The following is an 11,550-nucleotide window of genomic DNA, read 5'->3' on the forward strand; positions in this document are numbered from 1 at the left end:
AGATTTTCGTAAGGGAGAAAAACAGTGGTTAGTGATATATGACAAGTACAGAAATAGAGTGCTGTAGAAAAGGGAAAGAGAAAATTAAAAGGGGCGGTTTTTTGATGCTGTCAAGCAACTTGACAAAACAATCACTCTCAATTACAATACCTGGAGAGAAACAGAAACGTGATAACAGAAGACAACAAATATGATCATAAAGAACGAGATTGGTGGCTCCTGGGAGCATCAGTGGATGTTCTCCCACAGAGTTTTTCAAAATTTTCCGATTTGCAGACCCTTAAATAACTGTCAATAAAGATGACTCTACTCTCCTTATGACGAGATGTGTAGAAGGTAGAAGAGAGGTTTTGATAAGAAAGGTTTTTCCCAACTTCAACAAGGTTCCAGGCCTCCACTAGGGTGCATATATGATTTTGTACCTATATCTGTAGGTATAGAGTCATCTTTCTGGGGTAAGTAGCTTACTGGTGAGAGTTTAATCTACAGATCAAGCAGGAAACACTTGTACTCAAGTGGATGTACACAAAACCAAACACACTGGTGGAAGTCCACTCAAGGAGTCATCAAAAACTAGTTTTCAAATAGCTATTATTTATTTCAACACAACAGGCATACCACAGATAATCAAAATAGGTATTTTTTGATTAGTTATAGTATATAAATTACTAATTTTATTGCTTGGTTCAGTACACTGGTAGTTAAATATCATTGTAATATGAAAGCACACTGATTCAAGTTGATGGGTTCTGGAGGCCTTCAACCATAGGCTAACACTGGTAGCAGATCTGGGCCTACAGCTGGGTTTTCAAAATGATGGGGAATTTCTGAGTTTTCATCTCAAGACCAATTTAAAATGTCTATATACATTTTCTGTGCACTCTTACAATTACCTGTGAAATGAACTGGACATTTATTTGGGCTCCATAAAGGCAATCTCAAAGCTGTCACAAAAGTCTGCTTCACTGGATTCTGCACAGGGCTGCCCAGGAGCCACAGCTTCTGGGAGCCAAACACAGGTCCTCCAGGCTCCCTCTTTGTTCTGCATACAGTGCCTGGGAGCTCTGCGAGCGTGGACGGGACATGCTGGGCTTACGACTTCCAGACTCTGTGGCAGACTGCCTGAAACCTCTGGCATAGCTGGCTGCCTTGGAGCTCAACGTGGGAGTCCTGCCAAGCAGACTGCCACATCGCTCCCAGTCGCAGGGGACAAAGCCTTGGGACCTTGGCTCAGATTTGGAGAAAGTTTTGAAACCCAACATGTTTGGAACAAAACTTCTGTTATTCAACAAACTGGCATTTTTCTCTGAAACTTTCTTCATTTGTAATTTGTAAAATTTCAGACCAGTTTTACTGCAACATCTATCCTGATTACAATGAGTTTCTGATACTGACAGGACACCTGGCAGAATCACAGTGGCACCTTCTGTGCTGCTTCCCTGTGAGTGTGAATACTGAGGGAGTTCAGTAAATTGTTGCACTTGTTGAAGAGTAGTGCAAGTTTCTTCGATTTGACATTTCAAATGATGCAAAATCCTGTATAGGGAAATGTGACTTCTCTCAAGCTTGAGGGCAATATTAGAAAAAAACCTAGTATTTTGATTTCAACCCTTCTTCACCAGTTTCTGTCTGCTCTTGCTTTGGTGGTCTCCTCTCTCCTCTTTGTAGTTTTCTCCACTATGCATGCGCTGGTATCACAAAGCAAGACTGGAAGGATTTCTGACCTTGGGAGTGCTGCTGAGTATGGGATTTTCAGATGAGAACCAGGTAGAGATTTAAAGATCTCTTGCTTTTGCCTACTGGGAGACCAGAATGCAAGGGAGAAAGGAGAGCAAAATACAGAAGAGAAGTGATGGATTCGGAGAATGTAAAAACCATCACAAAGAAATGTTTTAAACAAGCTGTGTGCTTCAGCTGTTAGGCCAGGAGCCCTCCATACGTGGCAGAACACTTGTCTGCTTAGGCAAAGCAGGTTGCTACTGAAATAGAGCTTTCTTACAGGGATTATTCGAACAGGGGTGGTGAATGCCATTCATTAGCTCTTGCAGAGACACGAATGGTTCATTTGACCTTACAGTTCTTTGTGGCCCTTCAGTTCTTCATTAAAAAAAAAGAAAAAAAAAGATTCTAAAATATGGGAATTAATGCATTTTTAAGATGCATTTTGTATCAGAACTTCCCCAATGAATAACATAAAACAAATGATTAAAAAAACTTCATTAGAAACAGTAAGAAAGCAAAGAAAAATAACTCTATACACATCTGTAATTAGATAGCAAGTCTTCTGAAAGAAGCGGTCAACTTTTTAAGCAGTCTTATATGAGCTCAAACTCATCAAAATACAAAAACCTGCACTCCCCATTTTAACTGTCGTTGACATCTTATGCATTTATGTCGTTGACATACTTATGCATTTAAAGCTGACCACACATTCTGCTGGTTTGGGAGTCTTCAACAAGGTGTTTGATGCCTGGATTGAAAGAACCCAGTAGTTACAGGACGTGACCGGTAAGATTAGGCAAGGTCAGTTCTACTTCCCAAATCAAGTAGCATTTGCTAGGTTGCCAGTAGGGTGGTAAATGGAAAGCGGGTGATATAATTTATGTTGACTTTTGAAAAGTTTTCTGGCAGGACAATTCACAAGAAGCTGTTAAGGAAACGAGTGCTATCATGGGCTATGGAAAGTGGCTAATAAAAATAAATAATCGGAACAAATGGTTACTTTTCATCATGTCAGATGATTAGTAGTTGGCTGCCCCAAGGACCTGCAGAAAGATTAGTTTATTTAATGCACGTATTAATGAACTGGGAAGAGAAGTATGAGAGAAAAATTTGAAGGGAATACAAAATAAGTAGAGTAAAAACTAGGAAAGATTTTGAAGAGCTTCACTGAGTCATAAGGAAAGGGTGAAATGGCAACAGTAAAGCAGATCAAATGCATAATGAAAAGAATCACACATATAGCTGTGTTCTAAATTAACTGTAACCAGCAAGGAAAAAAAAACCTAAGACCAACTGTGTATCACTCAATGAAAACCTTTATGCAGTGTGTAACAGCAGAAAAAATAATTCTCAAAAGGTTGTATCGCCACTATATCAATAAGCAGTAGGAAATGATTTGGAACAGCTCCTGCTGTTTTTAAAAGGTATTAAAAAAACCCCCCACACACCAAAGGCACGAGAGGATACTGAAAACTACCAGGAATCTGGGAAGACTTCCATGTGGTAGGAAGGCTAAAAAAGCTGGGGCTGCCTACAGATTGACAGGACATCTTCCTCTTTATCCTTTCATGTCAGGACAAGAGCTTATTAAATGAAGTAAAGGTCAAAAAAACCCAAACAAACCCCCAAACTCCAAAACTTAATCAAATAAAATGTGCATCTCATTGGAAATTACTGTCACAAGGCACCATCAAGACTTTTAAGTTTGGTAGGATTAAAAAAAAAAAAAAAAGAATGGGCATATATAGATAGTGAGAAGCTACTTAGTTGCATTAAACTGCATAGCATTGATGGAGAACATAAACCTTTATTCTCTGAGAACTAAGCCAGTCAGTAACTATGAGGATTAAAAAGAAATTTCTCCTGTTTCTTCTCGTTCACTTCAAGGCTGTTTATACCTCCCAGTAAAGTGTGTCTTGTGATTTCTGATGTATCCAGTCACTGTCAAGAGACAAGGACCTGGCAGTTCCGAGTACTCCTGAATATCACGGGCATGAATACTGCAGAACTTGAATGTTATTCAGCCATACTTACCAGGATACTTTAGCAAGAGTGGTATTAATTCTGTTTCTAAAATAATCCTGATCTTTGTAGACCGCTGGGTCTGAGCACACATAACTGAGAAGTGATTTCTTACTTGGTGATACACAAACCCAAAGCTGCGGTATTACACGTACCTCGGTTGTCACTCCTACTCCGTGCCTCATCACCATTTCCCCACAAGGACTCTACACTGCAAAGGCACGTAACAAAGCCCACACTGCTTCATGCTACTCCATGAGAAATGGAAGGAGAGAAGCCAACTGATTAAAAAATGGTATAATATATGGGGAAAGAGCATGAAACTTGGGTTATGTGCTTCTCACCATATCACTTGTGTAGTGTGACAATGATTTTTCCACAAGTGGACTCTCTGTTTGCAGTTGCTGCAAACTACCCACCTCACCGCCCCCCTCTGCAAAAAAAAGACTAGTTTAAATCACATACCTATTCCATTCACAACAGGTGAATCATTACTGACTTCCAACATGCTGGGCAAATTTTGTTCTCCTTCATGATCGTTTAAATCCATGTTTTGCTGTTGTGAGCCATTCCCAAAATGTCTAGAATCTTTCTCATGACTGCCATCTCCATTCTGCAGACCATTATGTGGCTTTTTGAGTGGCATGATCTGTAAACCGCTGGGGGTAGTTCGGTAAGTCACAGTTTTAGCAGCCCTGTCATTAGCAGATGCTGGCTTTGCTGCGTATCCTCTTTTCTGTTTTTGAAGAGATGCATTAATTCTCTTCCTTTTGTGTGTTGACCCTTTAGACTTCCCAGATTCAGAAGGTCTATGTGATATTTTCTCAACAGATGACACTCTGTTTTCCCGTAAAAATTTTGGAGCGCTGGCCTGTTTCCCATGTCTTGATCGCTTTTCTCTAGTAACATGTAGTCCATTGAACTCATCAATAAATTCCTCACAATGTAGTAGATGATGTTCAGGTTCCCAGGTGTCTTCGTTACTTCCGTAGCCTTTCCACCTGATGAGATATTCCCATTTGCCCTTCTTGTTCTTCCTTTTGTCTACAATCCTCTCCACCTAAAAGAAAAAACCAAATCTATCGTATTAGACAGAAAAACAGTTTGGTCAAGAAAACTGTATGTTCTTAAACGTGCCTTAGTATTCATGAGATTCTCCTAAAATGTGGTGCCTAGAACATGAAATGACTGTGACAGGGAAAGCCTACCCAGGCTAGGCAAAATGCAGCAACCTATTTCACAGGTCCAGACGCACCTCCATTGCACCGGACGCAGTCCAACACTGTATTCCCATTGGATCCTACACAGACCCTGCTGACTGCGGATGAGAACCGACTTGGTGCGTGTACAAACTGCTCCACGTGATCGTTAGGAATCAGTGTTGGATGTTTCTGTTCGACAAAGAATTCCCACCAACAGACCTGGCAATACAGGAGAGGAATGCAGTAGCCCCAGCAGTATTGTGACAGCAAGGCCATTTCCCCTTCTGCAAACGTTAAGCAGAGACATAAAGATCTGGGAACTTGCAGTAGCCACAATGCGAGTAAACAAGAGAGACCCTGAAGATCATTAACGAACGCATGATTGATTTGAAAATCCGTTTGTAAAATGAGACTATTACTGTTCCATTCCTCAGCTACCTTGTTTGAAAGAGCTAAATAAAGCATCTTTTGCTATATTGTCAGTTACTGATCATTCTCCTGCATCCACACTTGCATTATGACCCTACAAACCTCCCCATACTTCTTCATGTCTTGGAAAGATCTTGAGCAGAGAACTGATTATAACAAATTATAATATTTTACACCAAAGATCTTATTTGCAGTACTGTAAATCCTCTTTGCTACTTCCAAGTTACAAAAATTTGTTTTTTTTAGGAATGCAATATTTGAGTAGGTACACAAAATTTGTAAGTGCACCAACTAAAAAAAAATATTTGTGAGTGCTCCAATTAAAAAAATGAAAGGCGTAAAGGCAGGATTCTTGCATAGAAGTAATGAATTTCATAAACGTATGCTAAAGAATGTCAGTTTAAGGAACATTTGTGCACCAAGGGATAAGGGACTATATTGGGACTGCAAGCTGCAGGTGAATTAACACACCGTGCTGTTGTGGAAAACGGACAGTACAACTGAGGAAACCTTTGTGCTATTTCAGCTCTGGCAAGATCTCAACTAGGGGGAGAGTGCCTATGAAAACCCAAGCACCATCAGTGGACAGCAAGTCGTGGGTTTAAATTCCATCAAGTGAAATTTAGATCAAGTGATTAGGAAAAATGTTGTAACGGTAGTAAGAATTAAGTATTAGAATCGGTAATGCGAGGAAGGTATGGAGGGTTTTACAACAAACAGTTTTTCTTAGACAAACATCTGACATGAAAAGTCACTGCTGGAAAAGAGGCTTATGATGAGAAAACCTTTAGAAGTCTCTCCCAAATTTCATTTCCCAATTCTTTATTTTTAAAAATTTTTTAAAAATGTGGCTTATGAGGGATAAAGATGCCTCTAATGAAAAAAAGATCATTATCATTAACCAAAAGCACTACGGTTAATTTAGAAAAATAAATAAGTGGATAGCTAATGTAACAGCTTTCATTGCTCTTCATCTTGTGTGAAGAGCAACAGTGGAATTTGTATGGAGCATTTAACCTTGAAGAAGGGCAATAACAGCAGTGTAAGTAATTGTTCTTTTTAGGTCCCCTGTCAGAGCAAACCAATGGATTAATTCTGTCTATTCACTGGCTGGAACTGCACATTCATAGAAATCTTGGTGGGTTCCCCAAAGGAGTCCAAATGTAATTAGCAACTGAATATTATACTTCTATCTCTATTCATTTACATGGGAACTGTTCTAAAATATCTGTGCCTGAGCCACAGTGGACATCTCCAGGGCACTCAACTGCAGCATCCCAAACAGCTCGCTCCTGTGCTCCATCTTATCAAGTATCTGCACGGAACCACCGCAGAAGCAAAGCAAGGCACCCTCTTCACTCCAAATTTAGCACAGTCCCCTTCAGGGTTGCTCAGTGTGGCAAAACAATTAACTGAAGCTCAGTCTAGGCAAGGTTGAGATCATTGGTCTGAAAAGAGGAAAAGTCCTCACAAAACAATGAAGGGGCATTTCTTTTGTCCCTGTTTGGGATGTGCGGCTTTCAATTGTCAAACTAATAGACTTGTTATGATCTTCTTGAGAGCAGCTGTCCCAATTATCCCTGGCTTTAAAATACTTGTCATCCTCCTATCTGGGACTAGCCAGAAAGACTGTACTTCAAACCGTGGAACTCTGTAGTGGCCTGTGGTTGTCTGCGGATTTGTTACTTTAATTACTACAGCTCACTACACCAAGGAGCAAAACATATATATGTATGACCTAGGGTAAAAATTACATTGCTGCTACACTCAGTAGACCACAGCTGTCCTTACTGTAGAGAATTAGGTTTCGTGCTGCCCTGTCCGTACTAGCTAAACAACACATGCATTCCCCTCTCTTTTTAATTCAGGAGTTCGTACTTGGAACACAAACTGTCTCAGGTTGATGCCACCTTGGAGTAACTTGTCTTTCTTTCAACAGATTACACCCATTGCATTCCCGCACTTGCTCACTGAAGGAAGAACCTCAGAAAGGATGGACAAATACCTTGCCATTTTCAGAACTGCATACAAAACCCACCTCTTCGAGCTCACCTTTTTTCACTCATGCACATATCTTTAAATTTAACCACACCGATTTCTCATTTTTACACTGTTGCTCTACGACAAGGAGGAAAAGTGAAGGGAAGAGGCTTTGTGGGGATCATTTTTTAATGTGGATAACACTCAAGTATTTTGGTGATGAGGCATTATGCATTCCAATTAAGAGGATAAAAGGAGAAAACACGAGTGGTCTTTGTTCCTGGGAAACAAAATACTGGCAATGGAGACTGTGATTAACCAGTTCAACACATCATGAAGGGAGAATAAAAGTATTTATTAGATTAGGTCACATTTAATAAATGGTTTCAGAAAAAAATATTCAGAAAGCAAATATGTTTGGGAAAGACTAAGCATTTCATTGCAGCATTTTCAGAACAAAACTATCAATGTTTCACTTCCAATTTAACTAACAAAAGTAAAATAAAGAGGGACTAAATAAACGGAAAACCAAATGTTTTGTCTCTGGTCAACCTCCTTTTCAGTTTATTGTTTTGATGGGGAGAAAATGAAAAAAATGTGGGTTGATCCCAAATTAGTTGTTTTCCTTGAGTTTTTTGGTTCAGCCATCATACCCACTAGCTTGACTAATGAGGCATAAAAAGCCTGAGCAGATATCTGCCTTGTCCTCATTACTGCCTCATTGTTCATTACTGAATGCATTTGAGGGTAACATCGAGCATACTTGACCTCTCAACATCTTCCCTTTTCTTTCTCAGGGCTTTAACTTCTTCACAGATATTTATCCCCTTCAGAGTGCCACTGCGTTCCTTCACTGCATACAGTGAGGTGCTTCAGCGTAGGCATAAATATCCGGATTTTACCCACACTTGGTACCGTCCAATTTTCCTTCTATTCACAATCCACAGTACTAACAAACATCGCTATTTTGTTTTTTTAATGATGTAATTTTTTTTACCAGGTAGTATATAAAGTAATAATCTTTCTGCATTTACTTAAGGTTTCACAAATTCATATGAGTTTTCCTAATGATTAATAATTCTGTGACAGCTAGTGATTAATAGAAATAATACTTTCATTCCTTCCCTAGAATAAGCAATACACAGTTCTGAGAATACGCAGAAAATACCTATGGCTTCAATGTCTGATTTTCCATTTCCCCCCCTCGGTTCTGTTACAGTTTGCCAAATTCTTGAATTCACTATACTTGGTTTGGAAAACTAAGTAGTTAAATCTAATAAAACTGAAAAAAACGCAAACAGAGTTTGCAGGGGTATCCCAGTTAAGAGAGTGCTAGAATTGACATACACCACTACTTTCCTGGACTCTCTCTCCCCGCCACAGCTAATTCTGCATGAATTGACGTGCTGATATGTTATCATACAAATACGTTTAAAGAGAATAAATAGAATAAGACCATGGCATCTGTGTAAATCCATTTGCTACACACTTTTTAGCTCCCAACTAGCCTTAAACCTAGTGCTATATACATCTGAATGAACTAGGATGAAAGTCATACATAAAAGCCTTCGAAAAAATTTTGCATTCTAAACTTAACGTGAAATAAAAAAAATACAGATCAATTACAGTGCAAATATGTAAAGCTTCATAAACTTAAGTGTTATGATCTGGTGATCAAGTGTTTATATATGCAGAGTACAACCCCAACACACATGCATCTTCCTTCACAGAAGATTCAGGGTCAAAATCACTCATTTAACAGAGCAGTGTTACTGGCCACTTATGAAAAAAAAATCCAGGCTAAGTTATAAAAGGGTAATTCCTATTGAATTATTTCTGTAGATACAACCGTAAAATCAGAGCACAGTATACTCACCTCACAGTTCACAGGAGCTCTACAGAACATAAATAAAAATCCTTATGCTCTCACAAAACACCTTCCAGGAGATCCATAAACTTCCAGGAAGGTTTGGAAGACTGAGTATCTACTTAGTGATTTCCAAAATGAGTACATGTCATCTCCTCTTCTTTGACCACGTATACCTACGTGAACTCTTGAAACTGTGATCTGTGATGCTCAGATGGTCTCTGTTACTGTACAGTACAGAGTAGCAGACTAACTTCATGACATACACTATAAAAACTGCTTTTCATGACTACAAATTACAGGATTTGTACTGTTTTATGTGCTTTTTTCACTGGAGGTCTTTGTCCCATTTTGTGCCTCAGGGTGTTGCAAGGGTATTTGAAAAAAGTGCCAAGGAAAGAAAGGCAGTAAGATTTCTGAGAGAGATAAAGGCCATCTGATTCAACATCTTTGTCTTTTAAAAATTCATTATTGCCCTAACTCCCTCCTTTCTGTTACCTTTGTTTCAAGAAATAATGTATTTCATTAGTTGTAAATCTCTTGCTTGCTTGCATTTCTAACTTATTTGTGTTTCTCTTGTATTTGTATTTAATTTCTCAAAATCTGGTGATTGGAGCATTTGTTCCACGATATGGCCCCGTATCGTCTGAAGCAGTCAGTATGCATGTTAGAAAAACAATAGTGGAATGGATGCTGGGTCTCTCTTCAGAACCTGACCCACAGCTTAGAAACAGAGTAGATCCAATCAATGTCCCAGCTACGAACCTCCCCCAGCAGTAAATCTGTGTAGCTACCTGGAAGGTCAAAATGAAAGCAAAAGGGCTAGATAGTCATAAAAATGAAAGCAAAGACATTCCTCATCTGAATTATTCACAGACAAACCATCAAATGGCATCTCCGCAGGAAGTTCAGTGAACACCCTGTTAATGTCAAGAAGACACTGCTTTTATTCTCTTCCCTTTTTCTCTTTTGAAGCATATGGATTTTTAATTTTCTACAACCTTCTCAGAATCAGAAGAGGTGTTAAACTCGCTAGGGATATCCTGAAAGTTCTGCATCTTCACTGGAAAAAGCCTATCAATCAGCCTCATATTAAACATGGTTGCAAACCACTACGTTAGGTATATATGTCCTCCAACACACACATACAAAGACTTAGGATAGACCAAATAAATGCTGTAAAAACCCTGTACGTAGGCCTGCATCTTTGATCTTCCTCTCCTGATAGTAACACCGCAGAGGCTTCCTACTACGCGATTCCGTGTTCCAGGTTTAGACAGAAAACCAGAAGCGCACTGCAAGTTAGTTGTATTTTACAGCAGCGATGCGGCAATTAGAAATCACTGCTAAAAGTGGTGTTTTCACATTACTATGACTTTTCTGGACCCAGCATTTTGCCTGCACAAGTACTCTGTTAGTTACCTTCCCTGGCATCCAGGCATTCTAAAGAAACTGAAACATAAGCCTTGCTCTGTGCTTACACAAGCAACACAATTTCCTCTGCGTGAGGGTCCTGCTGACAGAAGAAGCTTGCCTTTATTACCAGTTTGGATCAAACGAAGCCCTGGCTGATAGCCTGCAGACAAACAGCCAACCGCAGCTTCCATGTAGCCTCATATCTCTAGAGACCTTACGCCACTTTTCTTGGAAGTCCCACCTTTCTCTGAAATTCGGTCTCATGGAAACTGAAATTCTAGTCTCATCTCTCAGTTGTTCATTTCTGGCTCTTTTAAAAACTGCCCTGGTGCCGCATCTCCAGCACCACGCAAGGGCTGTGGTTCCCCCCTCGATGCCATCTGTCCCTGTAGCTGACTCTACTGACAGAACCCGTTTCTGTGCCCTTGTCTTCTCTCAGTTTGTTTACTGCAGCTTTCTGCTGGTCAGAACTTAGAGTGCTCCAGTCTCCCAGTCTGTTAAAAGCCATTTTCCTCTCCCACTATAACTTTATGGATGTACTCTAAATCCCTTTCTTTTACTAAGATATTTAAGTGTATGTGTGTAAACAATACGTGTGGTGAAAGTGCCACAATCACTGTGGTTTTTGGAGCAAACAGGAGTAATAATATACACAAGAATCTTGCACTGGAAGAAGGGCATTTTTGTATGGACCGACACGGACCCTTGGGAAAGGACTGGAAAACTGACAGATGACACAGCGACCAGGAAGGGACTTCTGGGTCAACGTGTGTAGTCCCTGTCCTTGTAGGCAATTACATCCTACAAACCCTTTCATAGTGGATATGCTCATGATACAGAACATATTTCCGCCCAGGCTTATTGTCGATAGGCTGCACAGCAAACAGCTGGTCATTCTTAAACGTAATCATT

At 39.8% G+C, this 11,550-nt stretch overlaps 1 protein-coding gene across 1 annotated transcript in view; it reads right to left on the bottom strand.

The window, feature by feature from the left end:
• The window catches only part of CDYL2 (chromodomain Y like 2), a 35,460-nt gene extending 26,144 nt beyond the window's left edge, over positions 1-9,316 (bottom strand). Inside the window, exons 1-2 of the mRNA XM_075433940.1 lie at positions 9,232-9,316; positions 4,210-4,804 (exon numbers count right to left, since the gene is read on the bottom strand). Of these exons, the coding sequence (XP_075290055.1) occupies positions 4,210-4,804; positions 9,232-9,261 (625 nt within the window). The 5' untranslated portion in view covers positions 9,262-9,316. The remainder of the gene's footprint in view (positions 1-4,209; positions 4,805-9,231) is intronic.
• Positions 9,317-11,550: the final 2,234 nt, after the last annotated feature.

Source organism: Opisthocomus hoazin, chromosome 12, assembly GCF_030867145.1.
Source record: "Opisthocomus hoazin isolate bOpiHoa1 chromosome 12, bOpiHoa1.hap1, whole genome shotgun sequence".
Taxonomy (NCBI): domain Eukaryota; kingdom Metazoa; phylum Chordata; class Aves; order Opisthocomiformes; family Opisthocomidae; genus Opisthocomus; species Opisthocomus hoazin.